Below are 24044 nucleotides of genomic sequence, written 5' to 3' on the forward strand. Positions count from 1 at the left end.
TATTATGCAGTACTACAAGATCATATAGTACTACTATAAACCTTTGTCTATGGGATGAATGTATATTTTTAATAAATATTACTAAATTACTATTACTTAGTTAATATTAACTAAAAATATTTTAGTTATACTTTAACCGCAGTTCATTTATAGACAGTGTATATATTTATATACACTGTAGTATAGTGCTTTCACATAAACCACCAACTCTCCAACTACTTTATTACAATACCTGCCATGCTGCTGTAGTTAGAGGCTGTATAGCTCATGTGTTGATGCATAGCTTGTGTTAGCCATCCTCTATCCCTACATCAATGATCCGTTACTGAATCCTGAATTTTTTAATTTTTTTTTGAACTGTTGGCTGGATGGCAATCAAATCCTCACAGCAATGTTCCAACATCTAGTGTAAAGTCTTCCCGGAAGAGTAGAGACTATTACTGCAGCAAAAGGGGATAAACTCCTTATTAATGCCCTTGATCCCTTGATTTCTGAAGAAATCTTGCTTGAGCAGGTGTCTACAATCATTTGGACATATATTGAAGGTCCTAATGCTCATGTAATGGTCAATGAGGCAAAGTACAAGAAATGTGTTTGTAATACAGTGGAAGGTGAGTATATTTTGTAGATATATTGATAGAACCTATTCATGGACTGGAATTCAGGTGGCTGACTCTAAAATGTAACAGGTTCTCAAGAGGTCTTGAAACTAAAAGGTATAAAGATACACTTAATAACATTTCCCAGAATAAACTTTTACAGACATACTGGGTAAATGTGACTGTCACCCCCAAGTGGTCTAAGTATTGTCAAACAGATTAAAGTTGAATACCAAGGTGGTTTGATATGAAATGATACACTGTAGCGTAACATACTGACTTGGTTTTCTTTACAGTGGTGGTGATAGGAACCAGAGGTCACAATGTCTACAACACAAATATTGCCATTTTACGGTTCATCCAAAATTACCAGTGAACCTACATGACCTAATATCAAAACTACCAAAAAAACAATGTCTTGGGTGTCAGGCAGCATATTTGTTTCATTTCAGAACACTCTGAATGAATTTGTTTATATCTTAACCATTTAATTATGTAGAAAAATGCACCAAAAAAAAAAAAAAAAAATTAAGAATTGCCCTTTAATTTTCTTCTGAGTGCTGGTGCTCATTTAGAGTTTGGGTCCCAATGTTATACAGGCTATTTATACAGTGCTGTTGGCCCGACACCAAGACAACAAAAAACACCTACAAGCAAGAGAAAAGGCTACGACTAGGGAAGATGATAATAGACAGAAAAATGACAGAAAAAGACAAATCCAGACACTGGACAAAATTTCACTTTTAAAACAGCCCGTTTATTCATTTAGTTTTAAAAAATAAAAAATAAAAACTAAAAAGGACTATTTCATTGTCGCTATAAGAAACAGTACGGAAGCACTGAGAGTCTTTGAGCCTTTCTAGCTCTTCAAGTATGTTCATTCTGTTCACGATTTGGAGGGAGTGCCTCCATGAGAGCAGGCCAACAGGGGCACGGGACACGGGGCTAGAGATGAGGAGGCGAGGCGAGGCAGCCTGGGTTTTCCACAGGCCAAGAATGCTCCTATTCCGTGGCCCAGTCCGTTAAGGCCCAGCTAATCAAACTCAGGAACTCATGTGCACCAACATAACTCATCTGTTCCTTCATCCAGTGATGACTATGCAGAGGTCCTGTCAGCAGCAAAGGATCATAAAGAGGAGAAAGAAGACTGTGACGTAAAGAGCACACAAGCAGAAAGAAAGGCGGAAAAAATTGGAGAAATACAGACTGTGAGATGAGAAAGAGAGGAAAATATGGTTAAGGAAAGTAGAGACTAAAAGCACGGCGGACAGCTAATCTTAAAAGGGGGGGGGGTGAGTGGTGAGAGTGACCAAAGTTATGCTGATGAGGAGGATATATGTGCTGTTTGCATTCAAAACACTCTGATGTTATTTCCGCGTTGCAAAACCAGATCCCAGTTATTTGCATAAATGTATATTCTGACGATAATTACAAGGACATCAAGCAACACAACTTGCATCACTTTCAACAACAAAAGAAAAGAAAAGAAAAGAAAAGAAAAGAAAAGAAACTCAGCATTACAATATTTCCTGTTGCTGGAAAAAAGGTCTTCATCAAAATGTAAACAAATTCACTCCTTGGGTAAGGAAATAGCAAAAAAACCAAAAAAAAAAAACCAAAAAAAAAAAAGTCTGAGATCTCCCTTCATATCAGTCTCCATTGAGCCCCGTCCCTCTGAGCTCAGAGCAGCTGAGGCAGCGCACCAGTCTCTGCCCTCTTTGTTACACCCCGCTCTTCTGTCCCTTCATTATGTGAGCTCTTCCCCTGCAGGTCATCTTGGGTGCAGCAGGAAACGGTCCAGATACAGTGACAAGGCCTCCCAGTTCCGCCAGAGAAAGGCCAGGAGGATAACTAGGAGCAAGGTGGACAGAGTGCGGCTGCGCGTCTTCATCAGCGGGACCACGCAGTTTGCCACTGTGGAGACGAACACCAGCAGGACCGCCATGACGGCTAGAAGTACATTGATGAGTTTCCCAAGTAAAGTGCGTGCCGTGGCGTTCTCCAAACCTTCCAATTGGACCACCTGCTGCTGTTGCTGCTGCAACTCCATCTTAGATATACGTGTTTGGCAGGCCTCCAGTGCTTCCTACAGACAAGAAGGTACAAATACATTTAACATATATGAGGATAAAACAGCCTGACATAAAAACAAACCTTCTATTCAAACTTGCTTTTTTAGACACCATTTTAACATGATTTTTTTTTTTTTACCGTTTTCTTGTTTATCACTGTAAAAGGTTTACTGAGACAGCTAAAAAGCCATTTTTAGGGGCTGCCACATTAAGACTGGCAAATGGAATGTCTGTGCAAATGTTTTATGTATCTAGATACTAAGCGTGGGCATTACAGCAAAAATATAACATCACAACACTTAAAGCTACTCTATGTATGATTTGGGGATTTGGCAACCTCTCTGGTGGAAATGTATAATTGTAAGCTACATGCAGAAGCACATTTTGTAACACTGAAGGACGTGTCTTCAGAGGATGCAAGTAAATAACCTACCATTGTTATCATATCTATCAGTATAATGTTAATTTTGCAATTGAGACCTAAACACTGTGCCAGACCGTCTTTGACACTTTGCATGTGACACTAATACACAAAGACGTATGATATGGTCTGAAAAACTCCCACCAAATCTGACCCGACAACTCTGACTTTTAATTATTATTTTAGGCTTTACAAGATGACTCGCATAAGTACACACACACACCATATTTTAGCATGTTTTTTCCCCCCTTGTGACTTCCTTTAAAGCTGTGCTATATAAGATTTGAAGACATTTTTACATTACACAATACATGTCACAACATTCAGTTTTTCTGAGGTTTGAAAACCACAATGACTTTTGTTTAAGCTTTCACACACTGCACTGAATGTAATTCAGTTAAACAGGACTACTTATGCTCTTTTTGTCCATTCCTACTAGATAGTGATACAGGATTGAAGGAAACACCTCAATACAGAGAGTTAAGTACCTGTATGTCTCTGGCTCGTTCGTAAGACTGGTATGCGATTTTTTCCTCCATGCTGGCCAACTCCTGCTTCAAATTTAAAATTTCATTCTGGTGAAGTTCTGTAAGATCATTCAACTGCTCCTCTAGACGTTCACACCTGTCAATGCACAAATGCAAACTGGTAAACACAAGCTTTGAATGTGGAAGTGATGTGTCTTAATTTGAAAAGGGCCATTTTCCTATATTCTTCTTGAATTTTATTTTTTTTTAATTTATTTTTTTTTCCACTTATAACCAGGCAGACTTAGTGATTCTGGGGCTCTAGACAAAAGACCGGAATGGGAGCCTATTGGATGCACATTTTCAAATTAGTTGAGACCCTGGGCTCCTGAACAACGCATACATCTGCACTGCAAAAAATGTCCTAAAATAATCAAATAATCTTAAATATTATTTAACTACTTTTTCACTGGTTTTAAGTAATTTTATTAAGTTAAATTTTCACTATATTGGCAGATAATTCTGCTTGTTTTAAAAAAATATCCTATATCTGCCAAAAAAAGTTATATAATTTGGTACAGAGTAATGCAGAAATTAAGCAATCTCACTACTCAATCCTATTTCCAAGAAGTAATCAGTGATTCCATTACGGTTTGAGAGAACTACCTAGTAATTAGTAACAGATTACTTTGAGTTACTTTAACTGTAGCTACCCACACTAACGTTAACACTAGCATTATGTACAGTATTGTGTTCTGACTGAAAAAATGAAGTTCACTCTGGGAGTGAAGTGACAAACTTTTTGCTTTCCTCCCTCTTTTTTTGTTTTTCTGCTGCACTTGGATTACTTTATTTGATTTTCCTTCTCAACACTTAAAACTTCCTCTATATGATGCATATTGACGGTTAACTGCCTTTTTCATACCAGTCTGCCTTTATGCAGTTGTGTCATCATGTAACAATGCAGAATAGACCACAATAATCATGACTGATGGTTGGGGCTGCATTGAAACTGCTGAAATCAATCGCATCAAACAGATATTCTATGTATTTTAGAATAGGTTATTTAATATCAACATTTACAGAATATCCATTTATATGTTCATAGAGCCCTTGGCTCATGGGGCCCTAAGAAGCTGCCTACTTTTGTTTAGTGCAAAGACCACCCCTGCTTATAACATACATGTGGTTTTATGAACTAACAAGATATAATTAATTTATACAAGAGCATTTTCCAACATCTCTTTATCCCCTAGAATTAAACAGGGTGTTTTTGTCGCTGTGCTTTTAAGGCTGATATATGAGCTCTCTTCTGATTTGCTGCCCTGTATTGTGCTTCTTTTAAAAAGCAGTCTGGGCTAATTCACTTCCTGTAACTTCAGCATGAATTAGCAGGGCTTAACTGCTGTAGGTGGCTGGACAGGTGGGTATATGTAAATGCTGCTTAGTTGCAGCTTAGCTTAAATACAGAGATCGTATGGACAGGGGAGTGAATGGTATGTTGTTAACTTTATCAAATGTTTGCAAAGAATATCAAATTCTCCTGTTTCAAAACTCATTCATTCAAGAAAATTCTTTTTTTTTTAATGACAGGCTGTAGTACTAGCTTCTGTAGTAGCCAGGGTATGTTTGTGTATGTTAGTGTATGTTAAATTCAGATTCATAGCCTGCTTTTTATTTTATTTATACCCATATTCTTGTTTCTTTGTTTATGTGTGGCCAGATGAATGGATAATGTAAATTTAGATAAAGTTTAGACCTGCCAACCTGAACATAAAAGAAACTAAAGTTAATTCAAATTAAATATGTCTCTCAGCCCTCCCAAGTATGTGAGTGTTCCTAGGGGGTGTGTACCTGAATCGCTCTTCTTGCAGAGCCTGCATGATGAGGGTGTAGTCCCTCTGATAGTGGCTCTTCAGGCTATCAAATGACTCGTCCAATCTACTCTGGTTTTCTCTCAGCTCCTGAATCTCGTGAAACAGTGCATCGAAGCCTGAGCTTTGGCCAAGCTCCAGGGTGTTGCCTTTGGAGCTAGGGGGACCTCCTGGAGCCCCTGTGGTGCTGTTGGCCCCCCCTGAACCTGAAGTGGCACTGGAGCAGTCGTCTTCACTGCCATACTTGGGACTGGACTGCAACTGGCCAGGTGCCAGGGCTCTAGCTCCTGACGGCCCCGCCCCCGACATGGTCTCATCACCCTGAGTCTCATCCAGAGAGTCCTTCAAGGCTGAAATGTTGTCCGCGCTGCCAAACTTGTTGCGAATGAGAGAGGCAAACTCACGGGGTTTGGACACCACGGCACCCGCTGCTGAGTGAGTGGCCTGGGAGAAGCTGGAAAGGCCACCCGTCACCTGTAACAGAGAAGTGATGTTATAAAGCAAGGACTTTTATGACTTTCAGTAACTCATAAAACCATAACAACAACCTCAATAAAAATAATAAAAGAAAGCAATACTAACATGACATTGATGCAAACTGCATGCATAAATCATCTCAATTGCCTCAAGAGTTAAGTAATCTAACACGTAAATGTTTTCCGTTCCTGGCAATGTGTGACGTCTACAAAAACGTATCAAAGTACAACACATAGCTAAAATGACGGAGGAACCCATTTAAAGCCTGAAATGTATCTATTTTTTGTCCATAGCAGTATGTCATACAGTATCAAAAAAACACATAAGCAAGTCTATTTGACCTTAACAGCTCAGAGACAAGAAAAGAAGACAGTGGTAACATATCACACTGCATATCTTTGCTTAGTTGTTTATATCAGGTTTGCCAAGCCTTGTTCCTAGAGATCAACTACGCTGAGCTGACTTACAACAATTATCTACTGCCCTTTGCCCTAATAAGCTGCACCTGAAGACCTTGCTTAACTGGATCAGGTGCATCACAAAAGGGTTGTGACCAAAGTCTGCAGGGTGGTGGATCCACACAACATGGCTGGGCATGTCTAGGCTTCCTGAAGATTTATGAGTGTTACCTCATGACTTTCTGACCCTCAAATAATACAGCATCATTTACAATATATTTTTATATATGTCTGATGTGAAATGCTCTGCTGAGTCAAAATTGTTCACAGTGGTGCTGACAAGAATCAAACGTTTGAAGGGTTTAATGCTCTAAAAGCTACCTTACAGAACTTTTTCCATTCCTTTACACAAAATGGTTCCTAATACACTGCCTGATGCCCGAGACAAACTTTTACGATAATGTTTTTGCACAAAACATTTTTTAAAATACACTCACTCATACATGCAGCTTGTTGTGAGGAAACTTAATACCCAAAGAAAACTTTTTATCTTGAGATTTACTGCTGTTTTGCCATAATAAATAAAACGGCTTTATTTGTGTTGTAGACATTGGTTCCACCACTGTGTAAAAAATCCAAGTCCGTGAGTTTCTCTACAGTGAACCATTTCGCATCAAACCACTCTGAATGACTTTATGTACATCTCAATCTTTGAACTATGCAGTCATGTTGAAAGATTGGCAGATTTCTCATGTAAATGAATACATTCACACCACAACAACCCATAACTATATTTTACATAAAGTCAGTAGAAAGAGCTCTACCTTGGCCCCAACGTCCTTTAGCCCTTGGTGCATGTCCCGTAGTACATCTTTGGGCTGACGTGGTATCCCGTTGTGCTCCACCTCCCTAAGTTTGCGGTGATAGTGCTCCAGCTTCCTCTGCAGCTGCTGGATGGTCTGAGCTGATTTCTGGTTCTTCTTCTCAAACACCTGCTTGATGCGTGCGCTCTGCTGTTTGTCAGCATTGTTGGCCAGCTTCAGGTACTCAGCCACATTGTCGTCACGGGCAGTTTGCTCGATCTTGATCTGTTCAGTCAGCTTGAGGATCTTCTGCTGCAGCTGGGCGATGGCCTGCTTGGTACGTTGTGGGTCTGGGGTGCCGTCCACAGAGTCCACACCATACGGGCCACCGTCCGAGCTGCTGGACAGAGCGTTGGGTGATACAGCTGGGCCGGTCACCTCCAGACGATCCACCTGAAAGAAAGAACAAATAGAAAGAAAAACAGAAAGGTGGTGTTGAAGATCAAGATTAGAGTAGAATTGAGACAGAAGACAAAAGAAACAGAGATAAACCATCAGATTCAGTCAAAATTAAAACACAACTGCATGTATATCTTTTTGACACTAGCAATACCACAGTACATATAATTCTACACACAAAACAGCTTGCACATCGATTTTACCCCCCTAGCTCACTGTCATATAAAGTACCCTCTCTATTCTTCATTAGTAGAGTCATTCCAGCTCTCATACACCCTCACTAACTGAAAAACCACAGTAACTGACTGAGAAGTCACCATAAGTTTGAGCTCGCTCCCGTCACAAGCCATAATGGAGAACCCTGCAGCCGCCCTTTCATATACTGTATCTGTGGCCCTGCAGTTGTGGAGAGACTATTGACTGTTTGGACCTCTGCACTATGACAAGAGTCCTCAAATGCTCAGAGATAATGGCTGAAGCTCATATCACTGATAAAGAACTGGCATACTGCTCTACATCAAATCTGGAGGAGAAAGAAATCAGGAAATGCTCAGATCAAGCAATAATAAAACAGAACAGTAAAAATTATTAAATTCATTTGAAATATAAATTTTAAAAAGAGCTACTTACAAAATCATTAGGAAATAAATTGTGTGAAATGCTAAGGATAGACATGTTCTGCTTGAGTTGAACTATGACCATCCACACAGATGAACGCACACATGCAGAACAAAAAGATCCAACCCAGTTATCAGGAATATTGCCTTCATTAATCAAAAGATAAGACAGGAACACATCAGCCTTCCAGTAAATGAACCAATGTGCCAAAAGCACCAACTCGCTTTCTCCAAGTACACTGAGAAAAATCAATAAACCAAAGCTTTCATCAAAACAGAAGGCCTCTCTCTACTCTTACTTAGCTGAAGTCCAAGATAACACAGCCATATACTTCATGAAGGCATAAAAAGCAAATTATCCTCTGGACAGAAATCGAGAGGTAGATCTGATTATCTACTGAATGTAATGCTAGCCTGGGTTACAGTCGGTCAGAAGGAAACCGAGGGAAGGGAGGGAACCACTGACACAAAGAGTCTATTGCCTGGCCTACAAAAGCTTTCATAGTGCTACTGCAACCCTTCTGATTTGTCTTGAACCAACTACTGTGAGTATATATTACCACATTTATAATTAGATGCCACATAAATTGTTAGTATGCGGTTTGAGGTCATAAAACAGACTTCAATTCCAAGCTCTGTCTTGCCCTATGCAGAACAAGTGACTGGTGTTAAGGGACTTGTAAGGTAAAGTAACTGTCTAGTTTAGAATTTTGTTTGGATTTGATTTGCTATGCAGTTGATCAACAAGACCCAATTTGTAGTGAGATTAATGTAACAACAATAATAACAATAAGTATTGTGCACAGTGCACCAGTATATACTGTATACTGCATGCTACTCATCATCAGTAGTATACAGTACAGCATTCAGTATGCAATAAAAGCTGTGTACCATACTACAGAGCAGGGGTATGACTGCACTGCCAACATCAGCAACTAAGCCAATCAGACATGCAAGACCCACCCCTTTTTACTTTAGTCAACCCCAATCACTGCTTAGCAACCAGTGCTAACCGCTTTTCAGCTCTTTAGCAGAGCGCCTGGATATATTTTGGTCAAAACATGTGCCTGGGTGACTTCTAAAAGTCACGTGTGCTAAAAGTTGAGCAACTTCATCTATATCACACATTAACAGTCTGTAATCTGAGCTGGTTTGACTGACTAATAATAAGCAGTGTGACTCTACACGAGTGTGTGAAAAGCTAATGCTGTGCAGATGGTTCAGCTGAAACTAACTTTAGTAAGTAAATGTTTTAACCATGTTACCTATGCAATCGTTACCTTAAACGTTGCACTGTATACAGTAGCTTATTTTCTTTCTTTTTGCTGTCAATGACAAATCCATGCAAGGTTAAATTTCTGGCTTTTAAAAAAAGCTTGGGGCTAACCAGGCTGGTGATGTCCTTCTGAAATGTCAGTGGTTACGACCCTTTGAAATGACTGTACAAAACTTTGGTATATAGTACATCACAAAGCTAGCTCTGCCTACATGCTAAAATATTCGGCTAGAGTAGTCTTGGCATCTTTATCCAGATATTACTGTTATGAAGCAGACTGATATCTACACTTAAATTATTTTCATTAGTGAAGCTTTCCACCTACAACAACCTTTTTACCCTAGCAATAGTGACAGGTACAGTAATGACAGATAGGTCAATCTCAATAACTGTATAAATAAAAGACGGTGTATGATCCATCACAGTACTAAAAATAGCGATAGGACTACATTATATAGATTTCTATATACTAAATACAATATTTTTGACCGATTTACTGGCTGGAGGATTTGAACCCCCCTTTTGATAGAACAAAACCTTACACGGTTGTGCCACTGATCATAGATATAAATACATCTACTACTATATCACAGTAATTCAGGCCAAACTGGTAAACCTGAACACAATACATCATCATGGTAAGTATAACAAAGCATAAAAAGTTTAAATAAAATATATAAAAGGATCCAAACCTAACCTTCAGCATGAGATGAGAATAACCCAAAATACCTGTTATTATAAAACAGCAAAGTTTGAAACATAACAAGTAATTTTCAGAAACCTCACAGAATTCTACACAGAATTCTGGGTAGCCCCGCCCCACTTACTTATGTTCTTTAAGAATTTCTGTTATTTATTTGAGTTCATATCGGTCAGTGAATCACTGTTTAACTAAAACTACTGGACGACTAGTAAAAAATAACTTCTAAAAGATGAATATGTTGTTTTACCTGCCCACACTATCTGTTGTTGGAATTTTTAGCCCCTCAAAATGAGCATCAGCCACAAAATGCTCATATCAGGGGTGCCCTAGCACAGAGAACTGAATTACGAATACAAGGCCAGTAATTATTTGCTGTAGCAACCAATGTTATGTCATTTGACAATAAATCACTCATCACCTTAACAGTGTGATAGGACCCTGACCATATCTGCAGACGTTACGTGTACCCCTGACTCTGCACTTGTGTACCTATAAACAAGGTTTTCACACCCGGCTGATCCAGAGAGGCTTTTCGCCTTGACCCTGGTGCTGTTATCTCAGACCCCACAGTTCAGTTTGATTAGGCGAGTGTTAAAGCCTCTTAAAGAGCTGACTTGCAGGCTGATATGGGCTATTCCTCACCTCAAAAATACTTCTGCTGAGGATCCAGCTTGACGGTACAGCCACTGAGTGCTTGTGATAGGCAGCTGATTAATGAAACTTTAATTCATGTAGATACTTCGAAGGCTATATGCAGACTGCTAAAACCAAATCTGTGATATATATGTTAATTTGAAATAGCAAAGTGTAAACAAACAGTACAGAAAAAAATGCACTGACTACTGCGCCCCCCTACTCCAACGAGTTAGTGGCTCACATGTAGGCTCTGGAAAGACTGACAACACTTGAGCATGCCATTCCACTGGGTAAGAAGAAGCACAGACCTTCTGCATGACTACAGCAAGCCCTCGTAGATTCAGGTGAGTCAAATGACTCTGTCATATTACCAGACTCCTCAGTACGTCTGCTGAATATGCTTAGCTGGAGAAACTAGAGTACTGAAGCAACTACACCATGCATTTCATCCTGATTATTATCATGCTGTATAACAGCTTTGTTCATGTCTTTCAAAGATATACTGAAAGAAGAAGGGACATATTCTAGGCGGAGACATGACGGAGCTCTCTCTCAGCTATAGAAAGACCACTGTCAGCATGACAAAGACTCTACTTTTCATCTCCAGTGCACAATGAAGCGGCAACACCTGCTTTGTATGGGTAAACACATCCAAGGGCTAAATCCTTCAGGACAAAGAGAGCGTACAGGTAGCCAGATGCCACGTCCTGGTCCGAAAACAAAACGCGCAAGGCGTTGGTTTTTACTACTGCCTACATGAGTTCACTGACCCGGAGAGCTTCCAGAAAAAGCTAAATTTAGCAAGGCTTAGAGAACATAGTGACCCGCCACACAAGCTCCCTGACCTGCAAGCACTGTCATCCTGGCCCATCCATCCTGGAGTATAATCGGAATAATCAGAGCCTAAAGGCTTCTGTGAGAAGCTCATAGTAAAAAGAAGATTCAGGCAACCTGCTATGACGCACAAGGGCAGACACTCACAGGCACATCCAAAATCCACTAGTGCCACCACAATCTTCTATTTGATTCATGCCTCAAAAAAAAAAAAAAACACAACAACAACAACAACAACAACAACTGCACAAGCGACTGACTACAGAAAAGAGAACGCAGAGACATTACTGGCATAACACGAAGTAAATAGGGCGTGCTAAGAACGTGCTAACCTGCGCACACATTAAAACTTATATAACAAAGGCTACAGTTTCATGCAGAATAAAATAACTAGCAAGTGCATGACTAGCAAAACACAGGTATTCATACTAAGGCACAACTATTATTTGTGCTAATTACTATATTACTTGTATTACTTCCTGGGATTAAATCACCTTTTCTCTACAAATTAAATTTTTTTGAGAGGGACTGGTATATTCCTGTTCACGTTCTTAAATCTAAACCTAGAATAAGCCTTCTTGGAAGGCTGCCATTGAAAGACATCATTAAACCCATAATATGTTTATTTTAGACCAGGTGGAAAAGAAACACTTAACAAAAAGACACAAGATGTGATAAGTTCAGCTGCCTGTTCTCCTTTGCATATTTAAGCCAGTAGCTGTCAGCTCCAGTCCTGCAGATCTACAGCTGTGCAGTGTCTCATGTTTTCTCTGTTCTACAATAGCTGCTAAAAATTAACGAAATACTTAATAACTAGCCAATTAGCTGAATCTCATGGATTTGAACAGCAAAGTGCTTGGTTGTATTAGCCTACACATCTGTGCCTAGGCTAGCAGTCAAGATTGACTGACACCACAAGGATTCACAATAGTTGTATAATTTATTCACGTAATGCATGCTGGGTTTTGTAGTGAGAGAACACTGATGATGCAAACATGAAAACAGTACATAAAACTGTGAATTCTGTCAAACCAATGAGATTATACAATGCTGCTCTACAGAATACTGCATATCAACAAGTAACATATTAAAATTTTATACCGAAATGCCCTGTAAAGACAAATCCTATGCTCCATAAGGAATCGCTCCTGCGTTGAACCTGATCTATGCCTAGTAAAATGTCTCTAAAAGCTTTATCTGTAATTAAAGGACCTCACCTTGGGCACAGTAAACAAAGAAATCAATTCACAAGGGCCTTTTACTACTTACTCGGTCTGATTCCTCAGTGGAGTGGTACCCAGAGGTCAGCAGCATGTCGGCCAGTGCTGGGCTGCTGGGTGTGTCCGTGGTGGAGGACGAGCGCGGGCGTCCTGCTTGCAGCAAAGCCTCCTGGGTACTACGCCTGTGGATCTGGGGGCTGCCTTTCTGGGGGGCCTCCCCGCCCCCCCCTGCCTTGCTGCGGCGACTCTGCAGGCTGGTCCCTCTCTTCATCATGGGGGGGGCACCTCGGATCTGCTGCAGCACACGGCTCAGAGCTGCAGGGGGGGCGGAAGCGGGGGCGTCAGAGTCGGAGGTGGTGGCGCTGGGGGCGGACGCTTCCCCCAACTCTGGCCCCGCCTCCGCGGCCTCAGAGGCAGGGCCAACAGAGGAAGCGGCGGTGTCGTGCGGAGAGACGGACGAGCGCCGCCGCTGAGGCTGGAAGAGCTGCTTCAGGCCATGGCCCAGCACGCCCATGTTCTCCAAGGCATTGTGAGTAATTTTGGACAGGCCATGCTCGGGCTCTGAAGCCCTCCTGCCCACCTCCGGCTCCGCTCGACCCCCAGAGTCAGGTTCCTCTGCACCAGGTTGCTCACTACCACCCTGATCCATCAGGGGCGCCAGTCTCACTCAGAGGGTCAGTACGGGGGCGGGGTCTAACTAAGCCCCGCCTCCACTAGCCCTCTGACAGGCTGATTCAAAGCCAGGAAGCAGCAGGGAGGCTGGCGCTCAGGTGGACTCTGCGAGCGTGCATGCATCAGCGGATTGGCTCAAAGTCATGCTCGTCTACCACAGAAGGAAAATAAAATGGATTATGACATGCAGCTCTGAGTGATGAAACACAAGCAGCAACTACAGAAGAGCTCAAACTAAAACAAAAGCAGCAGTACGTCAGGTTGGCTTTGAGAGACAGGGGTGTGGCTTTTACCTAATCCTATTGTAAGGTGTCAGGTTCCTCAACTGATGTCATTAGGATATGACTCAATCCTGTAAGCAGAGTCTTAAGTCACAGAATAAACAAGCCAAACCTGTAGGTTTCTTAAAGCCAACCCACTATCACTACAATTACTACATTAACAACAACACACTCTACTAAGCAATCTACAGTTATGGGTGGTGAGGTGACAAAAGAACTGCAAAATAATTAAAGCAATGAGAATTTCTGAAATGTTCACAGGGTCTCTTTCTCAATTGTTTCAAGAGAAACACTGTCCTGCATACACACACATAATTTATCTATATGCATAATATTAGGGATGCACCGAAACCTCAACCACATAATTTTTTTCAGATAAAAATGAACAAATATGGCACTGTTGACAATGGCCAAAAGAGAAAAGCTGAAAATTTTAGATTAAATAGACCTACAAGAAAGCGTCAAAATTTTAGCCTTTCAAATAACTTAAATGAGAATCAAGAAGAGAAAAAGCGTTTCAAATTTCTTTCAAATTCCTTTCACTCGTTTGCGCCACTCAGCACAGAGTGATATATGTCCACATGGCCGATTTCACAGTTTCCATGAGATCAGCCATTTGTAATTACTGTTTACACCAGAAAAACTAAGCATGATAGTGGCTCAGTGGTGGCCACAGAACACGTTTTATCTCAGCTTCTACTCTAACACCAGTCATTCAACTTTGCACTCACAGTCTCTAAACAGGTGTCGTGAGTTAGCTGGAACCAAGCCTGTGCTCTGGTATGTGGCATGTTTGGCTTGCTAACTAAGCTATCGTCAGCTTAGCCAAAATGCTACAGTCCCAAACACCACAGAACAGGTTTGACGTCAGTTTTCTGTCACTCCAGACACAAGCCACTTGACTTTAGTTCTTTCAGAAATTCGTTTTTATCATCTACACCTCTTTCACACAGCACAGGTTAGTCAGAATTAAACCTGTACTGTGGTTTGTGGAACTATTTTGGTCTGTAGCCTTACAAAGCTAACATCAAATTAGCCGATCAGACTACAGACCCAAACACCATAGAACAGGTTTAATTACGCTCAACTTTACTCACTCAGATTTTAACCTTTATCATCTAAACTTGTGGCAGTAGTTTAGTTAAATGAACATGTTTGTGGTAAGCAGAGCTGTTAGTATGCTAGCTAAGCTAATGCTAACCAGCTCTGCTTTTCTAGTTAGCAGCAGTGTTTAACATTTAGGAAATAGATCGCTTGATATTTATATAAGCCAACCCTTCCACTCGTTAATAGCATACAACATTATCTGTAGTCTTAGTTTTTATTCAGTGCCAAGTAAAAAAAATATTAGAATTCATTGCCTTGGACAACCAACAGTTTCTTTTATGCAAGCTTTTTTTCCCATTTGGCCGAGTGCATCTTGCCCAAGCATTTTTATTTCGGTGCATCACTATAAAATATGCATAATCTTAACCGAGATCAACATTCAATTTTGTCAGAAAAAGCCTTGTAAAGCAGGCTCTAAAAATGCAAACCAAAGTAGAGCCCTTTGGTGAGGTTCACTGCAGAAATTCATTGTTAAATAACCTTGAGGATGACGTCAAAAGCATGAACACAAGCTAGGGTGACAGAGTGGTGTGTTGGGTGTCCGTGAGTCATGTGGGTTGAGTGGAGTGTAAACTGAAAAAGTGGAGTGAACTGAGGCAGGGTGCCCAACACTTAACGGCAATCTCTCGCTGAAGATATGGAGAGACAGCAGCTCTGGTACCCTTTTGGCCAAGCTCTCATCCATCAAGTGCAAAACATCACACACTTAATCTTACACTTTTTCAGAGGTGGTGGTGTTATGTTACATTGTCATTAGGTCCTGTAAAACAAGGCTAAACATCCTCTTCATAGAATCCAAGGCAGAGAAAACATCTACCCACACAGTACAGCTATGAACAATCTTTCTTAGAAATGGTTAGCAATAAACAAAGACAGGAACACAGACTGAGTACCAGGTAATACACAAAGCAGAAAAGAGAGAAGAGAATGACTAAAATAGAAGAAACAGAGAGAAGATTGACAGTGGGGAGAGAAAAAGACCTAGACAGAGTGTGCTGCTTACCATCAGTCCAGCCCGGCCTCCTCTGGCTCTCAATTCAAGAATAGCTGTGGAAGAAAATGGACGCAGTTGTCAGACTCACTGGACTCAAACCAAAGAAAAAGATAAGACACACATACACGCAGATACAAGTCATCCAATAACCAGCCTACTCTGTTTCTACACAGAAATCAGTGCATCCATGAAGGCCTATGTCATGGAAAACAGAATCTCCCTCCCTTTTTAAACAAAAGACTTGGATGAAGTATGTAAACACTACTGAAGTTTCAGATTTACCATTCACTCCCCAGTCTATATACAGAAATTAAGCCTGTATCTGTTGTGACTTCAGCGTGTTTGATTATTTATTATGGTAACCAACATATTTACATATGTCTACCTACAAAGCCTACAAAGGTGTAGCCCTGTCCAGTCACATTGAAGGAGCATTTCAGCCAGGGGTAGACAGATATAAAAATCTGTACTTGCCACTCAAGCCACAATTAAGAATTTGTGACCAGAATTACAGAAGCATGTTTGTCGCATATACATCATATTTACAACTAACAAGTAAGCTTCAGCACCAAAAACCAGTCAGTTGTTGCTTTTTGCTAAGTTTCCCACACTTCCACTCCATTTTTTCTTCATTATACCAGTCAAACCAGGGAATAACATGATATAGTCAGGTTCATTAAATCAGAATCAGATTTCTCTCATTCTTATTATCACTACTGACCCACCTCTATAACAAACACACATTGATCAATAGGACCTGCAGTTTTATTACTGGGATTGCTAAAGATCATGTTGAAAGCTGCAGCCCTGCTTGTGGATATTGATATCAAGCTTGTGGTGTTTTCTACAAAGTTAAAAAATGAACTTGGGTCTGCCGGTCATGAAAACTGATAACATGTTAGACAGAACATCACATCAACATCACACTTCTCAAACTCGTACTCCAACCACACCAACTTTTTTCTTCCACTTCACTTTGTATTTTCTAATTCATTCATTCATTTTCATTCTCATAATTGTTACCTGGTTAGTTTTACTGTCAAAGCTCAACTGTGGTGTGTAGCGCTGTATGGGTCTGCTCGCTAAGCTAACGTTAAGTTAGCCAATCAGGCTACAGATCCAAACACCACAGAACAGCTTTTGTCATTTGGTTCCTACAGTGCGAGTTGCTCAACTTCACTCCCTCAGATTTGAATCTTTATCATCTAAACTTCAGGCAAAGGCGATTCTAAGTTTCAGCCGGTCTGCTTTTTGAACAGGGCACTATGCACGGCAACAAATCAAAACAGCGAACATGTACATATATTCTTCTTGAAGGCACAGCCTTTCTAATTCTAAGGGACAAAGAGTTGAAAAATATCATGTAAAAATGAACAAAATTAATCTTTAAGACATCAATCCAGTGTCATGGGGAAGATTCAATACACGAAAAACGTAGGATACAGCCCCTTTTAACAGAGAACAGTGAACAAAACAGACCTGAGTATGAAGGCCCCGCTGTTCTCTGTGGTTCTCCTGCAGTCGTATGTGCCTGCAGCTGCAAGAGCTCTCGGTGTGGGTCAGCTGCTGCAATGAGTCGCGCTGACCCCACTGCAGGCCAGACAGACACCAGCCTGGGCTCCCCAGTGAGACTCAACAAACTGACATTCTTCCACAGTCCTGCAGATTTCTAAGCGCACTGCCCCTTCACTGCCTGAAAATTCTAGACGTTCCAGGCAGATGTTAATAAAGCATCTCAGATTAGAAGTGTTGAAGTAGGATCACTGTAAACAGGCTACGAATTTGGTCCTATGTTAACACTCATGCGCCAAAACTGCTTAGGAATAAAGGCCCAGGTGTTCAGGTGTGTAAAGCCTTGGTCTGCTCTGTCTGACAGTGGAGCTGTAGCTTAAGACAAGTCTAAGATAAAGCGAGACTGGCAGAAAGAGAGCGAGAGAGAGCGCGCGAGAGAGAGCGCGCTAGAGAGAGCGAGAGGAAGAGCGAGAGAGAGAGAGCAAGAGAGAGAGCGAGAGATGGCCTGCTATAATCCTCTTTATTCTGCTTCCTCCCACAAACACATAGCTTCTTGCAACGCTGCTGTGGTACAACAGCACAATCAAATCATTTTAGTTCATCATAGTATTATGCTCTCCTCACCTCAGGGTCACCTATCAGCTGAATTAAACTTGTGGGCTAAACATGCAAATGATCCCTACTCTTCTCACAGAGATTGCGGTGGTCAAAGCAGCCACGCATTCATGGCTACGCTAAACACCCATAGAGCGACAGGACAAGCTGAACTCAAACAGAGCACTTCAGCGGGACAAACATGGACCGGCCAAACCAGAGGCCTTCACCTGACTGAAAGAACAAACAGCGGACCAATTTCGTACAAACAGCTCACAGTCAACAGCCAGGATGAGTCAAGGTTGATTATTCATCTACTCTTTCTGCAGAGTAAGAGTCCATGTTTATATTCCCACAATACGAAGCTGCTGTTACAATTAATCAACTGAAGTCCATTATTCAATAAAACAAGAAATATAATTAAATAAAATTTACCTTCTCAATAAATCAGCAATGACTAACACAGATGCATTTTCTGCCGCAGTGTTTTATGTGTGTGTGTGAATATATATTATATATAACTCTCTGAATGGCTGTACATGGCTTGTTATTGTTCAGTTAAATAAATAATCAGATTAATGGTCAAGATAAACAGTTGATTACTAAATTATTTATAGAATTAATAGTGACAGCCCTACATAAATTCTTAAAGGGGAATTCTACCAGTTTTTCAAAATCTCTACATAAGTAAATGTTTAAGAAGTAAACAAAGTCATTCAGTAGTTTCATGTGAAATGCTCTGCTCTAGAAAAAGTACTGAGGCAGAATTGTTCACAGTGGCAAAAGGAACCAGATGTCTGAAGCATTTAACGCTTGTAAAAACTACATCACAGGAAACTATTACAGGAAATGGTTACAAATATGCAACCTGAGGCATTGTTTTCCGGTTATTTTGAGGTTTTGGCCTATAACTTCAAAACAAACCTCAAAGAAAACATACTTTTTCAGACTTACCACTACTTTACCATTATCAACAATACATATAAAACTCAGCATGCATGTGTAGGTTCACTAGTCATTCTGCATTGTAAATAAAATTATGTCACATTGCATTGTCGATGTCACAACCCCTTGTTCCTGTCACCACCACCATAAAGAAATCTAGAGTCTAAGTTTGTCTACAATACACTAGTTCACACCAAACCACTCTCAATGGCTTTGTTTACATCTCAACTACTGAAACATGCAGAAATTTTGAGAAATCGGTGGAATTCCCATATAAGCACAAGGCTACATAACTGATTTGGTCCTTCCTGCAAGACACTTATAAGTCGGCCGTACAAACCCTTATGAGTCGTTAACAGAGCATCAGATAAAGGCGACCAACAGCAGCATTCATGAACCGTGATGTCTCCAAAAGTCCTCCAGCAGCAACGATGCTGTTGTGTCCGTGTGCACCATGCATAATTAACCAGACAAACAGTGAAGTGTCACACTCGCACACTCGGCACAGCTTTCGTATGCGGAATGGCAGCAGCTTCACCCACCCAAACACGCCCAGAACACCCTAAGGCACTGCCACATCAGGCAGGAGATGGAGCTTTGAAATAAAGGTAAATGAAAACAAGCAACTGGCTCGATTGGTTTATGTGAGTGCCACTCAAGGCATAGTTCTGAGCTAGAGTACACAATGTTTCAACTATTTATACTTCGACAACACAACTTACCCTAACTTAGGGTCAGAAGATGTTAAGGTTAACTTGCATGTTTACATCAGTTATGACAACGGGGCCTTGCAACAACACCCTCATATCCATCAAGGGCGTTGGATTTTCTGTGGCTGAAATGGGTCAGCTCGATCTCCCCCATCAGTCTCTCCCCTAGCCTCACACAGCTCTGCAAGGTCATACTAGAGATCTGGGTGTCTGTGTGAGGGTTTCTGTTTGTGAGCGCATAATGTCACTATCTCAGCATAAATGTATAATAAGGGGAGGTGATAAAGTACCTCGTACAGCAAATATTAGGCTACAGTCTGTACTAAACAAGTAGTTATTGCTTACTCAAAAGCAATGCCAGATTTGCAAAAGACTTTTACTTATTCCTTACTCACTAGAAACAGGAATATACACAAACAGAGCACACAAGTCGCTTGAAATCAAGTCACGTAAGAGCCAGCATTCTCTAGCTCTCAGTGTTGTGATGGTTCTGTATAGATGCCAAAACAATTGCCATCCAGCACCCTACCTCTGTCCATTCATCTGTTTGCCCGCTGTGTCTTCTCTACATAGAAAGATGACACAAATTAATCCAAGGGGTAATCCAAAATAATCTCTTCAGGTCATAGACGATGACTGGCATTCGATCCAGACGGGGGTGGTGGGTGACCTGCTGCTCCAGTCTACTAGCCTGACAAACTGGGGAATATCACATGCTGAAAAGTGGAAAGAGAAAAGACACAAGATGTAACACTGATAGTCAAGCACAAAAAGTCAACCTTTTATGTATAGAAAGAACAGAAGGAAATGGCATTTCTGTGTCTGGTTTCCAAAAAGCATTTTGGCTCAGAGATCATCTTAAAAGTGCAGGAGAATTCATGACTTTGAGCAGTTCAATGTGATTGAAACACTACAAGCCATGTTCCAAATGAGCTAAGCACGCCTGCTTTCATAAGTTCCCCAGGTCTGCATCATTTCACCATACATTAACAGTATTTTTTGCACTAATCTTACGTATGTCATAAATATCAATACCACCAACGCACTAGTCTCTGGTGATTAAACTGCTAGCCGAGCTAGCTTGCTAGGCTGTTATATGCACCTCCTAGTCCGGATGGCCAGTTTACGCCCAGAGCTGGCTAGTAGTGATTAAACCAACAATGTCAGACAAATAGTAGGCAATGCAAACATTAAACCGAGTCAAACATATGATCACAAAAATGAGTTAAGTTTATGAATGTGTCAGAAACGTCTTGTTAGACTGAAGTGTGGCTCAGAGTAGATTAGCCACCCTTAGCTAGCCAGACACCTGCCTCACTAACTGTATCTGGACCTGGATTTCGACCTCGAAGCTCGGAGAAGGCACTTGAACTACCACCGTCGCCTGAGCAAGCACGATTAGTCTGCAAATGTGGAGGAGACAGGGAGGGGACCTGGCAATCTAACTTAATGGATATTTCAGCAGGCCAACTTTTTCTGTCAGCGTTTTCATCTGTATTGCAAGTTAAGGTGTTTTTACCGAGCAAGCTGAAAATGTCAGGATGTCCGACCCCTCACTGATGCTCCTGGCTCTCGTTTTGAGCTAACTAAACAGCCAGACTGGTTACCCAAAGTGACTTGCTGCCATATCTAACGTTGGCTGCTAAACATGCTAGCTCAGCTAGCGTTAGCCTGCTAGCTACCCAGTGAGGAGGGAGGTCGAGTTAGCAGGCGAGGGCAGCAAGACCGCGGACTCGACACGCTAACCGGCGGGCGTGGCGAAGCCCACGGCAAACGAGTGGTTTGTCAGCAGCGACTGAACACATTTTGAACGAGTTTACGCTACGCCGAACGATAATTATATTCCGATATAAACTTACAGGAGCCCTGAGAGGATTGTGCCGATGACCGTTCATTTCTCCCGTTGAAACACTCCCACGATGACGTCAGCAGCACGAGCGACGCAAAGGGGCCAAAAGCATGCTGTGTGCTCTACAGTGACATTCACACACACCAACGCTGAACGTGAACCAAAACACAGTCTCGTCTTAAAGCACACAAAGACTTTTTAAATAGACTCGTCGAAACGATGGGTCTGCAGACGGGAAAATTAAATTCATACTTCACATTTTAGCGCTACATAATACTGCGATGCTTGCTCCATTAGGTTTAGATGTACCATTAAACAACTGCTTTCCATTTGATTCCAAGCCTCCAGCTAATACAGACAACTACTAAATGTTTAGTCTGAAAGCTTCCACCAGTCTATTCTAGGCAAGCATCACCATGGTAACTGCTTTATACTCCTGGTCAAGAGAGGAAAAAATAAAATAAATAAATAAAACCATGACTACAGCACAATCATTTGATTTTTTATTTTACAATAAGATACAGAAGCAAGTTTATAAATCCTACTGCCAAAGTCTATTCATGGCCTTGCTGAGGTCACATTCTCAGTAGGGGTCAAGTCACTTTCTCTGTTTGTTCGCCGCGCTTTGACCAGTAGGGGAGAAAGTTGGACAGGATAGGCAACAGATTTCCACCACCGACTGGCAGAGACCTGATCATAGGCAGGCTTGGACATTAAGGGGTATGTCCCAATATCCCTTGAGGACTGCTTAGGTGGGGCATAGTACAGGGAATACAGCTGGGGGACCCCATGCTGATCATGTCTTACAGCCGTGGAAGGATTAACCACTGAAGATGCTGGTTTTTGCTGTGAAGCATAAGGCAATTGGTACATGGGGTAATACCATTTCTGATGAGGGTACACTGGTTGAAGATCAGCTCCAGTTCTGGAGAAAGGGGCACTTTGAGAAACTGCTAAAGCATCATCTACTGGCAATGAGTGTTTTTGATCTTTCTCAGAATGTCTGCGAGGGTCAAATATCCAAGGCATTTGTTTTGTTTGACTCCTGGCAGGGGCAGATACTGGGAGACTCTGTGAAAGCATGGGAACTGAAGGATCATACACTGCAGGCAGCCAGGGGAAGAGATATGAAAGCTGTTGATCATCACTGGGAGGTTTAACTGTTGTGACCGTAGTTGTTGGAGCAGTAGTTTCTGGAGAAACTGTGGGGCTCTTAGTAGGGGCCCCTGGATAACCAGAGTAAAATGGCCAAGGCCTAGGCACTGCATAGCGATAAGGATACCAAAGCTGATCAGCACTAGCTTTGGTAGGTGTTGTAGCTGTAGAAGTTGGGCCAGTACTTTGGGGAGCAGCTGTGGAGCTCTTAGGAGGGACCCGTGGACGGGCAGGATAGAAAGGCCATGGCCTAGGCATGGCATAGCCATAAGGATACCAAAACTGCTCATCAGTTCTGGCCTCAGTAGATGTTGAGGCAGTAGTTGATGGGCTAGTCGTTGTGGGAGCAACGGTTGTGCTCTTAGGAGGGGCAGGAGGATAGCCAAGGTAGAAAGGCCAAGCATAGCCATACATATAAGGATACCATAGCTGCTGATCAGCACTGGCCTTGATAAGTGTTGGGGTAGTTGTTGGGCCAGTAGTTTTAGTAGCAAGTGTAGGGCTGTTAGGAGGGGCCCCTGGATGACTGTGGTAGAAGGGCCAAGGCCTATCATAGTCATAAGGATAAGCATACCATAGCTGCTCATCAGCACTGGCCTTGGTAGGTGTTGAGGAGGCAGTTGCTGAGGAAGTGGATGTTGGGCCAGTACTTTTGATAGGGCTGTTAGGAGGGGCGCTAGGATGGCCATGGTGGAAAGGCCAAAATCCAGGCACAGCATAACCATAAGGAAAAGGACGGTCTGCAGGAGCTTGTGGAGCTGTAGGAACTGGTGGGAGCTCATCAGCAGGTGGTAATGTTGAGGCAGGGGCCTGGACAACTGGGCAGGAAAGGGTCAACTCCTCATACATATACAGCACAGACAACAGCCTATGGGCACCCTGAAATTGCATGGAGGATGTTAACACAACTCAAATGATGAGTTAAGATTCAGAAAATGAACAAGGAAATACCTCAGTTTGATAGCAGTTGCTTGTATATGGAGCAGTGATGATCCAGCCAATAGCCACAGCCTCCAAGGTGAACCCACAAGTGCTACAAGCTTGGACCATGGGCTGCCATCCCCCACTCACTAGGATTAAGAGGATTCAGGATCAAGCCATTTTAACACATTTGAATAGTTACATAAACTTTCAATGAAAATGTCCTAGAGAGCTCAACCTCACCTTTCAGTTTGATTGTATCCACAGAGACTCCAAGTTCAATCACCATAGCAGAAGGGAGGCAAGAGACTTTAAGGGGAGCGGCAACAGAACAGGACATCTTCACTGGAGTGTCCCACATACGCAATGGGAGGATGTAACTATCCCCCTGTAATCACAAAACTGAATCAACATGGACCAAGAACTTGAAAAACTTGGGTCAAGTTAG

General features: G+C 41.7%; 1 protein-coding gene across 2 annotated transcripts; it reads right to left on the bottom strand.

The window, feature by feature from the left end:
- Positions 1-1334: 1334 nt before the first annotated feature.
- On the bottom strand, positions 1335-21598 carry tmcc1b (transmembrane and coiled-coil domain family 1b). 2 transcript variants are annotated; one of them, XM_036559247.1, is made up of 8 exons: positions 21531-21598; positions 20201-20387; positions 15920-15963; positions 12906-13171; positions 7133-7564; positions 5414-5907; positions 3581-3716; positions 1335-2685 (listed from the first exon to the last, which is right to left on the bottom strand). In XM_036559247.1, exons 4-8 carry the CDS (start codon positions 13128-13130, stop codon positions 2371-2373), a joined length of 1602 nt encoding a protein of 533 aa, XP_036415140.1. In that variant the 5' UTR covers positions 13131-13171; positions 15920-15963; positions 20201-20387; positions 21531-21598; the 3' UTR covers positions 1335-2370. The 2 variants fall into 2 exon arrangements, with proteins under 2 accessions (XP_036415140.1, XP_036415141.1); XM_036559248.1 differs by lacking the exons at positions 12906-13171; positions 15920-15963; positions 20201-20387; positions 21531-21598 and adding an exon at positions 7888-9977.
- Between the last annotated feature and the right edge of the window lie 2446 nt (positions 21599-24044).

The sequence above is a fragment of the Colossoma macropomum genome, unplaced genomic scaffold (genome assembly GCF_904425465.1).
Source record: "Colossoma macropomum unplaced genomic scaffold, Colossoma_macropomum, whole genome shotgun sequence".
Taxonomy (NCBI): Eukaryota; Metazoa; Chordata; class Actinopteri; order Characiformes; family Serrasalmidae; genus Colossoma; species Colossoma macropomum.

Coding starts and splice junctions, on each gene's coding strand:
- tmcc1b (XM_036559247.1), bottom strand. CDS start 13,130: ATGATGAAGAGAGGGACCAGCCTGCAGAGTCGCCGCAGCAAGGCAGGG. Junction 3,717..5,413: donor CTGCAAGAAGAGCGATTCAG/GTACACACCCCC, acceptor GTGCATTGACAG/GTGTGAACGTCTAGAGGAGC. Junction 2,686..3,580: donor AACGAGCCAGAGACATACAG/GTACTTAACTCT, acceptor TCTTGTCTGTAG/GAAGCACTGGAGGCCTGCCA.